This window comes from Lepisosteus oculatus, chromosome 24, assembly GCF_040954835.1.
Source record: "Lepisosteus oculatus isolate fLepOcu1 chromosome 24, fLepOcu1.hap2, whole genome shotgun sequence".
Lineage (NCBI taxonomy): Eukaryota > Metazoa > Chordata > Actinopteri > Semionotiformes > Lepisosteidae > Lepisosteus > Lepisosteus oculatus.
Genome location: NC_090719.1, coordinates 7,637,199 through 7,658,928, shown reverse-complemented (window position 1 = coordinate 7,658,928; position 21,730 = coordinate 7,637,199). Strand labels below are relative to the sequence as shown.

At 38.9% G+C, this 21,730-nt stretch overlaps 1 protein-coding gene across 1 annotated transcript in view; it reads left to right on the top strand.

Moving 5' to 3' along the window:
• med27 (mediator complex subunit 27) overlaps positions 1 to 21,730 on the top strand; it is a 94,476-nt gene that overhangs the window by 32,611 nt on the left and 40,135 nt on the right. Inside the window, exon 3 of the mRNA XM_006640655.3 lies at positions 13,919 to 14,049. Coding sequence (XP_006640718.1) covers positions 13,919 to 14,049 — 131 coding nt within the window. The remainder of the gene's footprint in view (positions 1 to 13,918; positions 14,050 to 21,730) is intronic.

The following is a 21,730-nucleotide window of genomic DNA, read 5'->3' as shown; positions in this document are numbered from 1 at the left end:
GTACAAGTTAAGTATAAGTGGTTGCTGATCAAGGAACCACCACATCTCAACAAACAACCTCTCTACTTTGAAGTTAAAAGTGTTTACTCTGCCAAGTGTCATGAACTGTATCTAAAATCTAAGAGACACTTTTCAGTCACCTAAAGCTGTATGTACAATATGTTAATATTTCTCATGTTGAAAGGTGTTTTCAGCTCCTGCCCAGTTTCATAAGCGGTATGTAATCAGAGACATAGAAAATTAAACTAATTTACCAAGAGATCCCTTAAGCACTGTTTGTTTGGAGCTAGAGGCTATGCTACATTTTTTTCCTTTTTAGAAAAAATGATAGAAGTCATTGTTACTGAGATGCATAATACATCTGCTTGTCATTCGTAACATGAAATGTTAATTTTTCATTTGGTCTTTAGAAGAATGAAATTTTGACTTCCAGCTGTCATTGATGATCTGTCAGGTCTCATGAAAGTGCAGTGGAATGCTCTCCGTGCTGAGAGTTGGAAAATGGACTTTATTTTTGGTGCATCTGTGCAGAAGATTGTTTAGCCCCAGCTGCTATATAGATTAATACATCATCAGCAATCAGGCCTTAGATTGATTTGAATTTGAAGTATTTGTTGGATAATTTTGTGTTTTGTGTCATATTCTTAAAAATGGCTCTGAAAATATTTGACACTGTCCCCACACTGCTCATTTGTCTTTATCTACCGGTAAATGTGCACAGATGTTCAGTCAAGACCTGCAACACGTTTGACCTGTTGATATGTTGCAGTTGTGTTCAGCAACTAATGACTGTCAACTAATCAGCATCAAATAACCTGCGTTTTATATTTTGGCACTTCACTTCAACTTTTATATTACTCTTGAAATCGAAATATTTCAAGCTATTAAGTGGAGGGGAGTCCCCATTACCTGTAAAGCGCTTTGAGTGGAGTGTCCAGAAAAGCGCTATATAAGTGTAAGCAATTATTATTATTATTATTATTATTATTATTATTATTATTATTATTATTATTATTATTATTAAGACCCTGAACAAGATGAGGTGGTAGCTGTTTCTGTCAATGAGTGTTGGTTCAAACAATGGCCAATGATTGGGATCATTTGTTCCTCCCTCCATCAGCTTCTTGACAGAAACATCCACGTTTCCACAATCCTCCTTGTTTTAAAAACCCATAGTTTATTTTGTTCAGAAAGCTTCACATAACAGTGATTTTGTTAACAAATAGGAGAGAACAGTCTGTCTGGGTACTTTACACATGAAATACCTTTTTTTCCATTTACTGTCGATCACTCCCTCTCAAATTTCCGTCTCCTTCCCTCCCTCAAGCACTTTATCAATGGTGTTCCTTATCTAGACAGCATGACACCCTAACCATTTGATCATTGTCAATTATCCCCATGGCCTGGGCCAGCACTGCGCATTCATTTAACACCAGATAACAGTTTGATTAACGGTTGCCTCTTTGTGCCCTGAGAGCTAACAAAGACCTCCAGCTCAGTGAGCCATTTAAATACCTGCTTATCTCTACAAGCCGACAGTGAAGACATCAGCCAGCCCTCTCGACAGCTATTACCGGTAGCACTCCCAGCTTTCCTTAAGCACCAGCCTCTTGGGACTTTGCCAGATTAATATAGTGGACCCTCACTTAGCTTTTTCAGTGCACATTTCTTCTGCTTAGAAACGTGAGTCTTGACTTATTGTATTGCTCTCTCCTTCAATGTTAGACAAACAGCAGCAGGGAATAGCAGTGCCTAGAGATCTGGACTCTGGACTAGAGGGTCATGGATGCTAATCTCTGGTGGGATGATGCTGTGGTACTCTTGAACAAGGCACTTTGCTCAGATTGCTGCAATGTCTTGTATGAATGCATACATTTCTAGGTTATCACTATAAATTGGAGTTTGTCCTCTTGATTTATCTGGTTAAATAAAAGATTTAGAAAAATACATAATAACACATAATCTAAGCTTTTGCACCTATAGTATCTTAGGATAACTTTAACCCTATTGTTTGACTCCTAATATACAAACAGTAAAATCTGTATAATATACAATTTAGTCTTAAAACATCTGTCTTCCAGGTTCATACATATTCATAACATTGACAAAGACAGATGGTAAAACATTTGTTACAAGTCTAATATCTTTATTTGTTTAAGGTGGATGTTCCTAAGCAGAAACCTTTTTTGATTCACCAGTTTTGTTTTAATTATGGCAACAACAAATTTTCAAGCGATACCTTTGGCAGAATTATTTTATACTTCAAATGGTGAAGGCAGTCTTTTAAAGTGATTTGTCGTTGAGACCTTGTATTATGATTGATACATAGTTAAACATTATTTAGGAACAAGTAAATGTTTATTCCATGCTGAAAAGTGAAGAAAAGAAAAACAATGTTTTGGCTGTGGAATCTTCTTCAGTTGTGTCCAGAAGGCTCCACAGCTGAAACGTTGTTTCTTTTATTCTTTTTTTCAGCATGGAGTAAACCTTTACTTGTTCCTTTGCAGCCTACGCATGCTGACACAGCTACCTACTAAAAACATTTAAAAATTTAGATTTTATTTTAGTATTCATAAAGAAGCAGTTCATTAAGCAATTTTCTTGGAGTTTTTGTGTAGTTTCCTTCTCTTTGCTAAATGGTATTGCAAAAAACTCAGAAATCAGATTTACAACATAGTATGAGGAATGAGCTCTGATTTTGATCAACATCCATAATATGATTAGTGGGATGTTGTGTGCAATCTTGTATTTTGTTCCCACTGTAAAGGCGTTATAATGCCTTCAGATAGACACCCACTGCCTTTCAGACTGTTCTTGGAGACAGATTTGAGCAGGCAGTGAGACTGAGCTGCAACTATTTGATTCATCTATTGAGGCACAAGGACAGTGAGTGGCTTGGCTGAGTAGGTGCTAAAAGTGTATCACTGAGTTACTCAACCTGCTTGCTTATGCAAGGTCACATTGCCTTCAGCTCTCTTTTTGGAAGACGGCAGGTTATTGCCCATGCATTGCAAATGCCTAATGCATTTTTAGATTGATGGATTGTAATTAGCTGGACTCATTTACAATTTGTAGAATTGCAGTTTATTTGCCCATTTCCTTTTTAGATGAGTGACAAGATAACTTATTCTTGCTGTAGAGATTTGTGAACAAAATAGAAATGTACTGCACAACAACTCAAATCTAACACTGTTTGAAATGGCTTTAATTCCTTGACAAGGGCATACTAAACGTGGAAGCCACTAAAATTAAATAATACAGCTTTGAATAATCTGACTGCATAAGACAGTGGATAGTTAGTGGCCATGTACTCAGATTTTACAGTGCTCTCTTGTACTGTAATATAGACTTTAAAAATCATGGTTCTATTGGCTCATCATGTGTGATTTTGCTCTGAATTTCCTGAGCTATGTGCTTAATAGGTTAAACCTGCGTGTTCTCTGTGGTTTGCATTACTTCATTAAGTCATGGAGCTTAACTTTATAGTTTTTTTTTATCAGTAACATGATCAAAAGCTGTTGATGTATGAGGAAGAGTTAAAGGTTTTTGTTCTTTCCCCAGTGATGAAATTATACCAGCTGGTCACGGGCTTTAATCATCTGTTAAATGAAGCCGTCAGAATAGACAAATAGTTGGCTTCAGCAGCTCGCCCACATAAGATCTGTGAGCAGAGCTTTTGCAGCATGATCCCATCTCTTTGTTAATGATGGACTACGAGCTGGCAGATTGCTTTGCAAGGGGGGGGTTAATAGGTTGGTCAGTCTAAATGGGGGGGGGGGGGTATTTTGAAACGACAAAATCAAACCAAAACCTGCTACCTTTTTCTGCTGTCTGAAAAGACAAGCTATTTGATGTCAGAGCATCATAGGTTGGTATCCCTTCGTAGTTCTTAGGCAAAGCACTGTGATGTTAAAACATCATGTACCATGTTTGTTTTCCGTAGTAGACTAATTCCTCATTAAAAAAGGTTTTGACAGCAGGATGCTTTTGATAAGTTTTTGCATATTTAATGTCTTAGTGCCAAACACACAAGGGGGGGTAGTTGTTGTTTATTTTAGATGTGGTAATAAAGACTTTTTTTTTGTCGTATCTGCATTTGTCTTCCTCTCCATGTACCATAACAATAAAAGTTATCATTCCTTTGTCTAGAGGTTCTTTACCCACCTTATCAAACCATAATTACATATTTATGAAACATAGCCAAGCAGAATGAAAATGAGCTCTGTGATGGCTTGTTTATTGAATGTAATTAAAAAATATTTTTTTCTGCCACTGTTCCCACTATGGAAGCCAGGTGCTTTTAGTCCCTGTCATCTTTCTGCATTTTTCCCATTCCATTTAATGGGCCTTATTCCAGTGAAGAGTTAACACCGTTTCTTGAGACTGCTTCGTGCCCATTTTTTAATAAACAAAGGTGGAAAAAAATGAAAAAAACCCCACCTTCAACACTAATTTCAGCTGCGGTCAGAGCTAGTTTTGGATCTTATTAAAACACTGCCGCACTGTCACATTTTCACGCCCTCTTGTTCAATCACAACATGTAGAAACTTGTTTAAACCCAAATTAGTTTCCACTGTGGAGCAAGTCCGATCTCATTCGCTTTCTCATAACCCTGATTTATGAGAATCGGGCCCAGAAAATACCACGGAGCCTGAGCTCCTCGGCTGGTATTTAAAAATTAATTAACCCCCTGACTACACAGCCACATACAGTACATTCCTTATTGCCTTCCCTGCTCCCACCTTCATGTGTTGTCTTCTCAGCTTCCAGAAAGTCTTTGGCAGAGTGCTTTGAAATGTCAGTTACATGATAGACATGCTGTATTCTCTTAGTTTTGCTCCTCCTTTTTCCCTCCCGTGATGGATGTTCCTGGCTCTGACAAAAAAGGCGTAGTAAGTAAATTATGGAATAAACGCAGTTCCTGGTTAAATTGTACCTACGTATCAATCAATGCCACGGTTTTCTATTCCTGTTCAGGCGGGGTGGAGGTTAAGGACTGAGAGGAAGGAGGGTTAGTGTTATTGGGGATTGACCCAGTTGTTATACATTGCATTTAATATATTTGCTCATTTTTCTCTGTGATTAAAAAATATGTACCTGAAAAAGAGTAAAGATTGACAGCATGTTTATGCCACATATGCAAGTTCAGAGGGTTCTCCTAATGCAGGGTTCCTTGAGGGATTTGTTTAAAATGCTGCACTAAGTTTGAATTAGATCAAAACTGTGCCCCACCAACTAATAGCACAATCCAAACCCATTACTTGGTGGCAGGATTCCACTGGATAGATATAAGAAGCATCTGGTGTTCAAAGATTGGGCATGACTGAATTTGTTTGGATTTCAGTGTTGGCAGGTGGGTAAAGGTTTTGATTTAATCTGGACCTTAGTTACTGCTGATACCACATGCCCCCCACAGTTTGTCCAAATTGCCAGCAGAACTGTTTTACAGCCTGTCTGGAGATGAGACTGTGAACTATCCAAAGTATTTAAAATTATATATATATATTTTTTACTTCTATCAGTTGGATGAAATCAAAGAAAATGTGAAGGTCATTGTGAGAAAAATGTTCATTGAGCACAGTTTTTCTTCAAGCAAGTGGGTTCTGGAAATTGTATGAATATATTCCACATCTGTATTGATGATTAAATTCAAAATGCTGTACCTGGCAGGCAGCCCTAGAGTTTTCTTTTCCAGACTGATACAACACTGATAAAATAATTCTATGGGACTGGAGTGATTTATTGTAGTCAACATGTATGAAAATATCAAATGGATGCATGACACAGTTAAAAGTAAAATATAATTTAGAAGCATTGTATTAATTCCTCTCATTCAGCCTACGTTGCTAAATGATGATTCAATTTTGCACTCTACCTCTCAATAGCTAGTTGAGTCAATGTCTGTTTTTGGAACAAGAATCAAAGTTTGAATCATTTTCTTTTGCCAAAATTTTCCACAACTGTTAATCTTAATTTTGACACTAGAAACTATTACTTGTCAGCACATTATTTGGAGTGACTTGTCATTTGCAGATTAGCACATAGGCTGGGAGTAAAAAAAAGAAAATAAGATGGTTGTTTCTTCACTGCAGCCATCTTTAAAGCCATTTCATTTGTCTGAGCACAAATGCTGAAGGGATACCTTCTTTGACCATGTACTGGTGTCCAGGTCCTGGAAGAGTCACTCATGGTGTTCAGTTTATGTCTCATCACAAAAGGCATTGAGCCAAAGCTCTTCTTTACTGAAGGAGTCCTGTTCACACACGTCTGTTGTTCTCATTCAATGAGTAATGAGATGGGTGCCTGGGAGGCATACAGCTTGCTAAAATGAAAGAGAAGAATTAATATCTGTTTTGTCCCTCAGACTTCATTCAGTGGACCAGAAGGTTAACTGCTATTTTAGGCTGGAAGTTCTGCAGTGAGTTTACTTCACTCATTGTGATATACTTGTGCTAGGCCATGCAAACAATATTTAGACGTCACTCATTACAGGGTCTTTTTTTCTTTTTCTTCTTTTACAGTATGTTTTTCCATTGTCATCCTTATCCTCCAAATCCTTTCCATTGCTCTTACAGACAAAAACGGATAAACGAATTTCACTTACTTGGTCAATGTGTATGTATCTCATTTTAATATATAGACACTGGGTCTTTTTTATTTTGTGGTAGAACACCAAGTTTGCGTTTTTTATTAGTTTACCAAATATCCATCGGAACCTCAAAAAACATTTTAAGAAACATTTTTACAAAAATAAAATACAGCGATTTTGGATATTGCTTTTGGTGTGAATTTCAGGTTCTCACTATGTAACATTGGAATGACTATGTTGCGTAAGCATTGAATTGCCTCATTAGTGAGAGTGTTATGGGGGACAGGTGATGAGTTTAACCTGTTAGATGCCAAGCTTGGTAAATATAAAGAACAACTCTGAAGGGAAATAATATGTCTCACTTATAACAAAAAGAATGCCTTCGTGCTACTGATATGTTAGAGCCTGACGAAGTCGGCTCACTGCTACTTACCATCTGGGGTGTTCACAGCCAGTAACTTCTAACTTGACAGGACATTACAGCCACAAACACAGTCTGTTGATATTAGACCCAGATCTGGGAGGCCATGAGTCATGGTGTCCAGAAGCAGTTAACCATCACACCTGATGCAGAATAAGTCTAGTTTGTACAGAACTCCACCTGTAGTGACTGGCAAGTGGCAGCCTGACTGTAATGTAATGAGCAAGCCCTGGAACCTCACTTGCTTTCTGTCCTTCCTGTGAGCTTCTGCTAATGTGACAGCATTCCAGCAGGGTGCACCTTCCTCAGGTTCTCACAAATTTACCAATAATGGCCTCTTAATAATCCCCATCTATGAATTGGTTTCATCATTCTGTTCTCCTCCCCACTGAGAGCTGATGTGTGGGGAGCGTACTGGTGCACTTTTGCTGCCGTCATATCATCCAGGTGGGTGCTGGTGGACCAGAATCCCCATTACCTAAAAAGCAATAGATGATTTGCAGTTGTCTGCATTTTGTTATTCTCCTATATTTGCTCTGTAATTCTGTATACAACTGTACTGTCTGATACTTATACTTCTAATGACTTTGTCACTGTTACATGGCAAGCAGAGAACCTTATAGTAGACTTTATCCAGTAAAGTCACTGCTCGTATTTTGGTGAGTAGTTGTAACAAGACATGGTATGAGATTACAAGCATTTTATATTTTTAGTGGTTTATTATAGTGCATTACAAAAACCCAATTAAGCGATGTTAAACTGCATTTAATTTCTTCATGTGACATTTGACAGACCTGTCTATATTTCTTTGCATATACGTAGTATGGGTAAGTTTACTCTCATCTGTACTGCTTTTCTGCCTTTCCCGACCATTCCGTCTTTGGCATGTAGAATACTTTCAAATGTTTTCTTGCAAAGAAAGTTTAAGAGACAAAAGTAAGTTAGACAATTTGTCTCTGTTACGATCTGCCTGATCAGAATGGCAATCAAACAACAGAGATCACCTCCCATCATCCCCTTATTGGTCTCCAATGGAGCTCCATGTCTTTTCCATTCTGTTTGATCTTGACAGTAATTATGCTACCAGTGTCCTTTGTCAGCGTTTAAGCACCCGCTGCTCGTATGTTGCCGGATGCCCTTCTTTTTAATTTAGAGCTCTGCTGCAGATAACACATTCAGCTGTCAGCCCTTGGATCTTTTCTCATTTTCTCATCTTTTTCCCCATTGAAAGATTCTACCTGCACATTGCTGTTTATTCCCAACCCCCCCCCCCCCAAAAAAAAAAAACTCTGCTGTTGTGCTGTTTGAATACATGTATACTTTAAGCCTTCCCAAGGACGTCAGCTAACATTTTACTGATCAGTCTAACACTTCCCAGAGCGAGAGAAACCCGCACAGGAGAATGAACGAGTAGTCAGGCCATCATCTGGCACTAATTGAATAGAATTGGTAGCAGGAGACCAGAGCATGTGCCAGGGATTATAAAGCTGAATGAAGATAATGACAGTCTTTCTGGCTCTGTGGCTCAACATACTAAGGGAACCCCCGATGTTTTGGCTTTCTCTGTAATGTGAGTTTTCCCCTTCTTTATCACACAATAAAAAAAACTAAACAAAATGTTGGCAGGAGTTCTTGCAACTTGGACTTCTGAGACATCTGTCACCTGTAATATCTTACCTGCACAGTGGTCAATTTTGGAATTGCACAATGCAAGAATGTTTTGAATGGGGATTTGGCATGTCCTGCAGATTCAGAGCCATGCCCCAGCCCTGCTGGAGAGTAAACACTGAAACCTCTGCTGTTTGTCTCTGTAATGCCTGTCCTGCACAAAATGCAGCTCGAACTTTTGTCGTCTTCCATGTCGCTGCTGGGCGTTTGGTGGAAGACCAATTGTGAAGTTGTTCCATGCAAAGTATTAATTTCAGAACTGCAGCTGGTGGTGTTTCATATCGGCTCTCAGCATCCCTGGGTGTAAACTCCTGGTTTGAGATTCAGACTTTGCAAACTAGCCTCATTAGCTGTGAAGGAGCTGCGATTAATTAAAATAATTTAATGTTATCGCACCCGCTTTGGTCAGCCAGATTTAAACCGGGGGAGTGCTCTACCGTCTGCTGCTCGTTCTGTTAAGCATTACCAGTACAGTGGATGTGGGCTAATTAGGAGAAGAGGTGGAATATTTTAATAGCAATTAACAGGCTACGGATTTATTTAAGCTCTAATTGAAGGGTTCTGTGTTGAAGCGAGGAAACCGATACAGAGCCTGAATAGTGAATCAGACTGTGGGGAAACGGGTGCAGCATACTGACGATTTAGTAATTAGCTGGAATCAAGCTGGCCACCTGTTTACTGACTGGTTAGCCCCAGGAATATTGACTCTATGAATGCTGTATAACTATTCAGTGATTATTTTGCATTCAGCATGCTAAAGGAAATGTTGTATTTACATTTGTTTTGGGGGTAAAAGGACAGACATGTGGGCAGGAATTATTCCTTGGAAGTATTGTCATGTCCTAGATTTGCAAGTCTCAAGTGAGCATAGATTCCTAAGATTTGTGTACGTGCAGCTGACTTTTTATTTAATGTTGTTATGCTTGTCATTGGTTCTGTTTCCATTAACTGGTAAATACTCATCAGAGTCCATTTTAAAAGCTTCCACGATATATGTATCCCATCCTACATATATGCTTGTGTTGTGTGTGTTAAGCTGCTGTTGCACTGCAATTTCCCTCACGGGATCAATAAAGTATCTATCTATCTATTTCTTTTTTTAAAATAGCATTAGAAATACTTTTTATTGACATTCTTCAGTTTATTAATCATCTCAGCCAACCAGTACGGCTCTTACTCCAGCACAGTGGAAACATAGACGTCATGGGTGAGTCTTGTGAATCAGGTGCTGTCATTCTCTACTTGTGTTCGTCAGTAGTGCAGACAGTCTTGAAGGGAGGACTGATGCAGAACACCACGGATTGAAGTGCAGGCCCAGCTCCAGCCAGCCCCGACAGCACTCAAACAGTGGTGCACTGCTGCTTGGGGAAATCCTGGTCACAGTTAGCTAATAGGCTAGCCCAGGTCTCGATTATATGGCTATATCTGTACTCCATTGGGAGCTTGGAGGAAACTGTCTACTCTGTCTAAAAGGTGCACATGGAAGCCAAGTTATTTGCCAAGCAGAATCCATTATCTAGAATTGTAAAAATATAGGAAATTTGATTAATAAAAAATAAAATAAAGCCATAACAGGAAGTGCAATGCAGAAACTGCACTGGGCTATTGAAATAGTAATATTTAATGCGGTGTAGAGAAAGACTACAATGAAGGCAGCCTAGTGTGTGCTCTATTTCTAGTGAACAGCAGCAGTAAAAAATTTAGTTTTTGTTTTTATTTGTCGTTATCTACTTTTCCAGTCACTGGTGGGCTTGCACCCATATTTTTGTGTAACTCTTTGCTTCAACAAACTGTCATCTTCTGCATATGTTAGTGGGGTCAGCAGGGGACGCTCACCCTTCGGTCCATGTGGGTCCTAATGCCCCATCACTATACTGCAAACAGGCACCGTCCTGACTCTCTGTGGTCATTAAAAATCCCAAGGCGTTTCTCTAAAAGAGTAGGGGTTTTACCCCGGCGTCCTGGGCAAATTTCCCATTGGCCCTCACCAATCATGGCCTCCTAATAATCCCCATCTATGAATTGGCTTCATTACTCTGCTCTCCTCCCCACTAATAGCTGATGTGTGGTGAGCGTTCTGGCGCACTATGGCTTCCGTCGCATCATCCAGGTGGATGCTGCACATTGGTGGTGGTGGAGGGGAGTCCCCATTACCTCTAAAGCGCTTTGAGTGGACTGTCCAGAAAAGCACTATATAAGTGTAAGCAATTATTATGAATTATTATATGTATATTCTGAGACAAAAACATCTTCCCATGAGAAAGCCCAGACAGTTTTGTAGCATTTCAGCCACTTTGCTTTAACTGCATAATATCAGCAACATCAAAAGCAAAAAAAACAATCCACAAAAATATGGAAATTGGAAGCCACTGATGATTTTAAAACACTTTTGGAGCCTCTAGGCAAGACTTCACTGCTTCAGGCCAGGAGTCAGAGAACCGTTTGATTTCGGATGGTGGCGATTGAAATTCCACTGGCCTGCGTGGCTCTGATTCTGTTAAGTATGTTATTTGTCTCTGTCAGAACCCTGTACTGCAGTATAGATCTATACCTGTTACAATGACATTGCTTTCCCGCCTCCACTAAATTACAAGTTGATTAAATGATGACACAGGCATGTTAAAAAAAAATCCTGACACTTCCTTTTTTTCTTAGCTTGTCTCCTCCGTGTTTTATTACTTAGATCATCTCGGTAAGTGGGGGTTTAGGGTTATTTGTGAAGCAAAATGGTGGCACACTATGTCCATACTGCAAAACAAATGGTTTGTACCATACTTAATGATTTGGTACTATGGGTAAATCCACTCAATACAATGCACTCTAGAGCTGGGGTGCCCAACCTTTTTTTAATGCAAGATCTACGTTTTCATTTGCCAGCCCTGCGCGATCTACCAGGATGAATTTGAAGCTCTGATATAGGAAAAACAGACTGTGATCAGTAAAATAATGATACCCATCACTAATATGACAGCATATCAAAGCAAGTGACTCATGCTACAGTGAACAAGTAATGTTCCCCATTTTAGAAAAACAGAATATCCTATCTAAATGTGAGCATTGGCACTGAGAAACTTGCTTGAGAACACTTGTAATTTTTTTTTGAACGTTTTGACATTGCCGATCATGTCGGTGACATTTTTATTTTGTCCCCGCAGCTCGACATTCAGCTAATTCAGCAGTTCAGTCGAGTCTGTGAGGAATGCTAAATCCAGAAGCCACTGGTCATCCTCTAATTGGGCATATTCACCGTGTTTAGACGACTTGAGATTTCAGGCAACAGCTGTCTGAACCTCGCCAAAAATGTCCGTTTTTGAAATCTCCAAACAGCAAGTCAGCAGCCTCATCACTTTCATTATTACTTCTCGATCCCTGAATTACTTTTTGTGTTTAGCCAAGACGTGGCTCACACAGAATGATGCGATGATTGCCGCTTTTCCTCTTGTAATAGGCCTCGTTAAAAAAAAAACGACTGCTGCTAATTGAGTTTTAAATTTTTCAACTTTTCTTTTACGTAACTCACTTTTAGGGGAAAAGTCCACATCATACGTTTTGTGTGCAGTTTTGAAATGTTCTATATTTCCCTTTTGCGTGTAGACGCTAGCATTGCAGGTTTGAATCCGAAAGTACAAAATAATATTCACGCTCCCATTCCTTGTGGTAATGGTAGGTTTTCGGTCCTTTGCTTTATCATTTTCGCTCAAACACTACAGCTATCAAATAGGCAATCAAACTTAACAAACTGTTGGCGAATTTGTCACAGCCACTCTGTTTCGCTCCACTATGCACTGTAGCAAATGTGGGGTTTGTGCGGCAATAACCAAGAGAACATTCTTGGGTAGCACACAACACTATTTACGGAGCTCCTGTAGCCTTTTTTCAGTGTCAGCCAGCACTCAGGGAAGAGACTTTTACAACCCGTTCGACAAGGGTTAAACACACACAAGGGCAGTAAAATGTATGACATTACATGCACAGATTTGAATGCATTTTTAGGCTATCGAAAAAAGTAAATAGTCAAGTAGCCCATTTATGGATCGATCGACTGGCAAGCACTCCTCGACTGGTTGGCTACCCTGCTCTAGAGTGTACTATTGATACAGGGATGCCAATGCATCTCCTTGTATATTTATATCAAGCACCACACATTGTGCACAGCACATTTTGGCCCTTTTTGTAATTATGAATAGATGATCTCCCTAAAATGTTTATTCATGATGATGGTAATATTAATGTCAGCATATTAATTTTTAATTACTATGGATTGAAATGTTTTCCACGTTTGGCCTCCATGCCAAAAATACTATTAATGCGTATTAAAGTGAGAGTCATCTACTTATTTTTTTATAAGGTAAGCTCCAGCTTATAAGAATCTATATCATGTTAATAAATATTGTAAACGTTATGAAAGTTAAGGACTGCAGCCTCTTTCTCTCTGAGGTGCTGCTGAGTTTGTATTAATGATATTGCTTCCAATAATTTTATTCAATAGAGGTTCTAAACTTTTTACATAACATGAAGAAGGGAATGCTTTCAAGAGAAGATTTTCAGCAAGTCATGTTTTAGAATGTGTTTATGAATAGTGATTATTATCGTATTGATTTTGTTATGTCTTATTAGTATAGTACTTCTAAATTAAGCTGGTTTTTCCAAACATGTTTTCATAAGTTAGCAGAAAAGACCAAGAAGTTGCAAAACCATGAACAGCCATAATTTAAGTGTAAGGAAAAAACAATCTGAAACCATCACTAGATTTAGTAAAGTGGGTAGTTTGTTTTATGTCTCCAAGGGCTGCATGTAGCTCTCAGGCCACAGGTTGTCCTCCATTACACTAGCTCAATCATACTCTACTAATCTATTATTAATGCTAACTGTTAGCTGATATCGTTATACTCCCTGTTGTTATAACTTTTCTCTTGTGTATTTAACTTAAAAAAGATTTAGTTTCATTTATATTGTTGCAGCAGTTCGTAAGCTTTTCAGCCCTTACATTGTGTTTTATATTTTTAAATTTAATTTAGTTAAAAGCAGTAACACCCTACTCTCTAGAGACTGCCTCTTTCACCAGTGTTGAATGAGCAGGTATTTCTCCAAAGTTGTTGTGTTTTGTTCATTGCAGTATCTTCTGCCTGACCTGACCGGTCAGCATTTAAGAGCTGTAAGAAGCAGATGTAAATGAACTGGCAGGCCAAGGGAGATTTGTCTAACATGTTCTATTCTGTTTTCTTTTCTTATCTTTCCAGTTGCAATACCATGCTGGTCTGGCATCTAGTCTTCTCAACCAGCAGTCCTTGAAGCGCTCTGCCAATCAGATGGGTGCCTCTGCCAAACGACGTCCGAAAGTTCAGCCTACCACCCTTGTCCTTCCTCCACAGTGAGTTTATACCAATCCATAACTCCAAACAGATCCGTACAGCGGGGTGTTCCAAAAGTTTGTAGAGGTGTGTTATCCATCCAGTTTCTAATTGCCTCATCTAATTCAGGGTCAGAGGCGGGAGTCAGCCTATTTCAGCAAGCAATGGACGCAAGCTGGGTTACACCTTGTATAGGATGCCTGTCCAGAGCAGAACATGCACAGACCAAAGCACGCACACACTCGCACCTAGGGCCAGTTTTCCCAGTAGCCAATTAAACTACCAACATGTCTTTGGACTGTGGGGAGAACCCCTACGCTAACACAAGGAGATCAAACAAACCACTGGGCCACCATGTGAAAATACATTTTTTTGATTGTTTCTGAACCTGATCTGGAAGAAATAAATAACAAATCCTACAGAAATTCAACATTGCAGTCTGCCATTTTTCAGGAAAAGTACAATTTGAATAGCATGCTAGTCTGTTTGTTAAATACATATGCTGAGGGGTCACAAAACAGAATCTTTGATCTTGGAAATAAAAACAAACCTCCTGTGCATTGCCTCAGCTAGCCAGGGAGCCACTTTGAAAATTGCCCTGCCAAGGGTAAAATGGGCTTTTAATGTAAGATGAAAGTCAGTCAGGCTTGGAGAAGGTCTTGAGAATGGTCCACAGCTGTCAGTGTAGTCGACTAACAGAGAAACGCTGTGTTCATGTAGCCACTGAATTTGTTTCCTTTCAGTCTGTGTTTTGTGGTTTATACAGGGTCTGAACCCTCTTCCATCAAGATATGAGATCCAACATAATGGAAGAATGTGCTTTGGTTGTCTCAAGCACAGTGTTAGACATCTGCGAGAAGCAATCCTCTTTAATTGGAATACATGTCAAGTGCCAAGTCTGTGTGCTGTTAATGTTCTGCTGCAGTGTATGAAAGGAAGTACTCTTTTATATTAAACTTTGATTTTTAAAAAGATTCGAGGTGCAGCCATCTCAGGAAGAAACCCATGTCTCTTTGGGGTTTCGAATGAAGAAAATTTAAATGAGCTGCCACATTAATGCAGCATCAAACCCGTTTGCCAAAATGATTGACGTGTGCATTCTGTGGCGAGAACCGGAAAAACTTCTTTTTCTTTTACCTGTCATGTTCATTGATCTTGCCTTTTGGGAGGTTTTTTTTTTTGTTCATTTTGTGTAACACGGAGATCATGCTGGTGAAGTACATTGCGATACCACCTTTCTACTTATTGACAGAAGCAGAAGTTGTCTCACTATGGCATTGGCAGCTGTTGCTTTTTTTTAAATACTTCCGCTGTAGCTCTGTTATTGAACCTCCGGACAGCCAGGCTGCTCAGTCACTGATGGATGGCTGGGCTAGTGTGTGTTTGAGGAAATGGAATAAATGATGGGCCAAATAACCGAGCACATTATGTTATGATTCCGTAGTTGTGTATTGCTCAGCACCTCTCTGTCTAGCATCCGCTCGGATCTGCGGTGCCTTGAGCTCTTTCTCCCCCCTGCTGTTTCTGTAACGAGAGGACAGTCCTTCTGTTCTATAAACCCGGCTTTTGCCAGAGTCTGAGTCCAAGCCATGCACAAGTGATTTTGTAGTTAATTAAAAGAATGGGAGGAAGAATTAGCAGTTAATGACTGCTAACACTTTGACATCAGTTTTTGAAAAGGAGCAAAAAAAACATTTAACCTAACGAATGAAAAAGGGATATTAATGTTATAAGTGAAGTAATTCTATTTGTTGAAAATCTGTAATGCAGACCAAGCTGTTTCATTTGAAAATAAAATAAGGATGCTGAGAAAGTAGCCTCATTGCCTTTTTGACATCTCTCTCACTATGTCTCATTAGCACTGGTATAATTTTGTTATTTCATTTTGAGTGGGATGCGACATGTGACTCACTTTTGGTCAAGTCCATTGTCTGAATGTGTCAGAGCAAGTATGATTTGTACGCATCTTGTTTTTTTAGATTACACAGGATGAATCCTGACCAGCTTCATTCACAACTTATAGCTCATTTTTTTATCACCTCCCATGATTTAACGTCACTATTAAATAATTATTGCTGACGTAAGAACTGCCCTTAAACAAGCAGTACATTAAAAGCAGGTGGATGAAAAAGGCCTCTAAACATTAACAGGTACGGGAATAGCTCCACAGCTGTATTGGATTGAGAAAAACATCATTGAATTGAAAAGAAAAGTAAGAAGCGGAAGATTGTATTGCGGAAATCATCATTGAATTAGAAAGAAAAGCAAGAAGACAAGTTTACATAACTTTAGAGTACATACCTCTGTCTTCAGTAAAAAATCTTTTTAACAAGAAATAAAGGATAGAAAATCTCAGTATGTTCAAAGTGCTTGACATCCGCATTTGTTTGCCAACATGACTCATGAAAAACCTCAAATATAAGAAAATGCACCCTTGGGTAAGCTCTGCCCTTGTTTAAACACCTCAGCTGGTTAATTTAAAATTAATGTCACATAGCTTTCATTCAAGGTAATATGGTGATGTATTTATCTGTGGGGGATTCCTTAATCCCTGGCACATCTTCCAAACGTGTATCTGTTATATCCATACGTCTGTTACATTTTCTAAACCACTTTATCCAGTACAGGGAATTGGGAGAAGCCGGAGCCTATCCCAGCAAGCAATGGGCTCAAGACAGGATATACCCTGGACAGGACACAGACCATCATGGGGCCACAAAGCAGGGGCAATTTTTTATAGAAGTCAATTATCTCAGCATGTCTGAAACCCATACAAACACGGGGAGAACATACACACTCCACACAGAAAGCACTCCACGTAGATTGCAGGAGTTGAACTCGGGGGCCCCTGCGCTATGAGGAAGCAATGCTGTTCCTCCATGCTGCCTATGTGTAATATCTCTGGTAACACTTTATTTGAATGTTGCCACATAAGGATTTCATAATCCCGTCGTAAATGCTTCTTGTTATAACACATGCATAATGTTTTATAATTTAAGCTATAGATAATATTCTTTCTGTTCGCAAACTGTAGGTTGTGGAGGCCAGCCTGGTGTGAACTTTGCTGCATTTAGCAGTTTTACTATACAGTTATGCAGATTTTTTTCTCTCTTCATACAGAACACATTCAAAATGCCTTAACCACTCACAGGTGAAAAACATTTGAATGTCTCTAGCATAATAGGCTCCTTCGTTCTTATGTAGTTATTGGCATATAAGGAGAAAAGTCTGCTCTGAAGCAAACACTTTTGGAATCCCTCCTGGAAATGTTTATTAACAGCTATTCTAGATAGCACAGCTTCCTTGTGCTGTGTTTAATGTTAGTCTTGCACTGCTGGGCGATTTCTGTGATTGCCTGGTCTTGCACTTCCTGGTGACCATTCCAAATGCAAAGACGAAGAAGAGCTTAATGTGTTTCTGAAATTGCTGAAGAGCACTACAAGGTGAAGGCTAGCTGTCTCTTTCTCTGTGAAACATTGTTCTCCTGAAATCACAGTGCTAAATGGAGTAGCCAATGAATTATGCAAAACCTTTATGTGAGGTGGCTTTCATATTTTCCGATTTTTCACTAACTTTGTTTAACATTGTATGTGTTGGACAACTGTACTCTTACTGATGGTCAAATATTTGTCACAAATACTGTAATTTGTTGTCATAATAAAAATAATAGTGGCATTAAACCATTTGTAACCCTCCCTAATAGACTCAAATCATAATATTACTTATTTTATACAAATCAAAGCATGAAAATATTATGCGAGAACTATATAGCCTGTACACTAATGGGGGTGGTGGTGGAGTGACTTGGAAAAGTGCACGTTTTGGTCATGAGAAGAAAAGGCAAATTGCATTGATAAATCAAATGAGAGTCTCAATGGAAGTAAAAAAAAAAGTAAGAGCTCTCAATGGTTTTATACAAGTGGTTCTTACAAAAAAAAATCCTCTTCAGAATGGAAAGAGCGTGTTACTTCAAAAGCTGTGTATAGAGGGACACAGTTATTTTACAAATTTCAATTCAGTTCAAACTGCCACTTGACTTTTTAAATCCAGCAAGAAAACTACCTCATGTTGGTTTAGAAGAGGCACTTGATGGGAAACCTCAGTTGTGCCAGCATGATTAGATTACTTTATATGTATAAATGGGTTATATATATATAAGGGTTTACAGGGATGGTAGAAGGATCAAAGATAAGAGTCAAAGAAATGTGACAAGTAGCAAAGAAGGGGATTTCAATGATTACTGTAAATAACAGTGGTATTATTAAGGGGTGCAAGGCAGTAGGTGAGGAATTTTAAAGGATGTGATTATGAAAGCTTCAGATGAAAGTGTACAAAATGTATAGGGAATGAGGAGCAGACAGAGCCCTATTTGACTAATCCTACACGTGGCAGTTCAGTGGTCCCTCACTACTTGGCAAATTCTAGCTCTTAAAATGACCTATTCTCGCTCTCATAACATCTGGATCACAGCAGACAACCATTTACCAGCTGTGCTGCTTGCAAGCACCCTTGATGTGGATTTTACCTTCTTATTAGACCTTAAGTTTCTTTGTATATGCAGCTTTGTATCTGCTTTGAAGACTAACGTTTAAAGCCGTTTCAGTGCTAAAGGCTTTGCATATTTGTGTATTTGTTCCTGGCAGTTGAATAGAACACTTATTTTAATGAGGAGAGGAATATTCATGGTCCTGTGACCTTAGCTGCAGGTTTGTCAGGTATTCCTCTCAGAGCTGCGATGTCGTATCAGTAGGGACCGTCATTGCTGTGTATCCTACTACATCCCAGGCACCACAAAGGAAGTGCATGAACTTTGCACCATCTCTGCACTAAAACCATATTTTTAGACTCTTGCAGTATGATCTGCCCTGGTCAGCTCTTTGTGATTAATGTGTGTAGAAACATTATTGTGTTCCCATATTTTATTTGAGTCTGCATCTGCACCACTGTAGCACATTATCAACTGAATCTGTAAGTGTAAGTGTTCTATTATTCATAGTATTAATAATATTAATTGTATTAATTGAGGCTAGATATCGCTCTTCTTGGAAATGTAGGCTGCTCATTTCTTTGATAAATGAATGCATGGATAGGTGAATGATGCTTCAGAAGGTTGCTGTTTGCAATTTTATGCATGAGATTAGTCGATGATTGTGGTCTTCAGTTTATAGATCTCTTTGAAGGTAAATACTGTGAGTGAAGAGTGCTTAGCCTATGAAAACAAAAGGGCAAAAAAAAACTTTGCTTCTAACTTGACACTTAAAGAAGTCATTGAGGTAAACTTTTCAAATTTATCTCATTTAGGGGAAGGAGGTACATCGATTTAATCCATACCTTTCTGTGAAAGGGTTTCCTTACAGCTTGTCTTGTGCCTGGGTGGACAGCAAGGGAAGAGAAAGATTTGCAATCTGTTGTGATTGTTTAATCAGTTTATTGATTCCTTGTTTATCAGAAGAGGATGTCAATGATAGCCAGTGACTAGGACAACACAGACATTAATCTTTTGAATGGAAACATGTTGAATTTAACTGACTAAATAGCCATTTGACATGTTTCACCTAGGCCCAGACAACTGTCAGCAATCAAATGTTGGGACCTCTTCAACTGTATGAACACATAGTAAATGCTTCCACCTTGTTACCACTGATGTGTCTTGTCGCCAGGTTGAACATTTGCTCCCATTAACTTACTGGAAGCTGAGGCTTAAAGCAAAAAGTGAAAATCAATAGGTTCTCTCTCTCTCTGCCCTTTTAATCCCTGTTATCGGCCGGTGTGACGCTGACATGCGCCTAGTACGGAGCTCAGCAATGGCGCATTATACAAGTCATTAGCTGGGGTAGTTCCTGCTCAAATAGGAAGCAAATCAGATTAAGGTAGCATCTGATGGTTGAACACGCTTTCTAGAACCGGGATAATCAGGAGCAGAGACTATATTGATTTTTGCTTTCCTTGACAGCATGCCTTGGTTGGAGCTGGGATTGGAAAGCAGTTAGTGACTATGGCCTTGGATTAAGACTTCCCAAGGATTGCATGAAAATGGCGCCAAGTGGAGCTGTGTAAAATGTACACATAAGCCATGTCTTGCTTAACTATGCTTCTAAACTTTCCCTTTCCAACCACTTGCCTTGTCTATTTTTTACAGTTCTATGTAGCTCATTCTGTGATACAAAATTCAGGTGCAAATGGCCAAACAGGGAATACAGTGCAGTGTAGGTAGGCTGGAATGTGATTGAGATATTAATATCTTTGATCATAAAAGTGTTCAGGCAAACATCTACCATGTTAAAATAAAGTCTGAATCTCAAAAAAAAAAATATTGTTAGCTTAACCTAGATTTTCCTTGTCTTCATCTTGTTCTTGCTCAGTCCAAAGAAAAAACACATTTGTCATCTTATGCTTAACAGTTTAATGTTCATTTAATCATATCTAAAAAGTACGTTTACACAATAAGAAGAGCTGAATGTATAACAGACCCTCGAAAGCCATCTATAATGTGTTTTTACGTCAGGCACAAATGGGTGGAGATAACTTGAAGCAACTGTAGTTCAGGCACCTTAGAAAAGGATCTGTGATGTTCTATTTGGCAGTTTTGCTCTCTAGCCTGCAGTGATACTTCATGCTGTAGCCCCTATTGTTTAGACTTGTGACCCATCCCTTTTCGTCTCCGCACATCACATGCCAATTATTTTCTGCACACATAGCTGCTAATTACTTTTCCTCTGCTTGTGCTTGTGATCCCAGCACTTGGGACTTCTCTTCATTTCTAAATTGACCAATTTAAATATTTTGCCAGATCATTTCAAACACGTACAGCAGTTTTTCTTTCAATTAATAACCATTTAATAACTGCTGGGTATTCTGGACCTTATTATTTTTTATCCATTTCCCTAATACAGTTCAAAAGCCTGCTGCAAAGCGAAACACATCTGAAGCTTACCATGGGGAAGCGTTGGACATAAATAGACACAACAGCTTTTAATGGTGAATTATTGAATACATATCCACTGTAAGCTCTATAAGCAAAATACAGTAAAAGCAACAACGCAGTAAGCAGGAAAAAAATCTAAACCACCCCTTGGAACAGCTTTGTGTTTTTTAGGCTCAAGGATCAGAAAAGATGGAGAAACTTTTGCTTGTCTTTTGGGTTTTGTTATAGCACTCCATCACAGACAGGTTGTATCCGATTTTTAGTTTTTTGTTTCAGACATTTGGATTTCCGGCTGTTTATGAATAAGTTGTATCGCAAAATTCCATTTCTAGTTGTAAGAGCTAAGGCTGTGTCTTTCAGCATAAAGCGACTGTATGTCGTGGTTATGACCAGCAAACAGAAATAACCCAAAGAATTGTTCTTTAATTAGATTTAAATATTCAGGCGCTTCCCTGTTACTGATTTTCATTCCTCTTTATCATGCCTTAAATCAGAAAAACTGGTATACTGTACAGATTTGAAGAGTCCCATGTGAATTCAGAATAGATCATCCCCTTCCCTCAACCGTTAGTTTTACAGATAGTTCAGTGTTTTCTGGGTTTCTAGGGAATCCTCCATTTGGGGTTTGAGTTAAAAATATAGAATAAGTTGAAGTTTTCAGTGCAGAAACTCTTCACTCCCTAGACAGATGTGACTTGAAAACAGGGGTCCAAGCAAGATCTGTTTTGTTTTGTAACATCAAGGGATTCAGATTGGTAAGGATGTACAGGAAATAG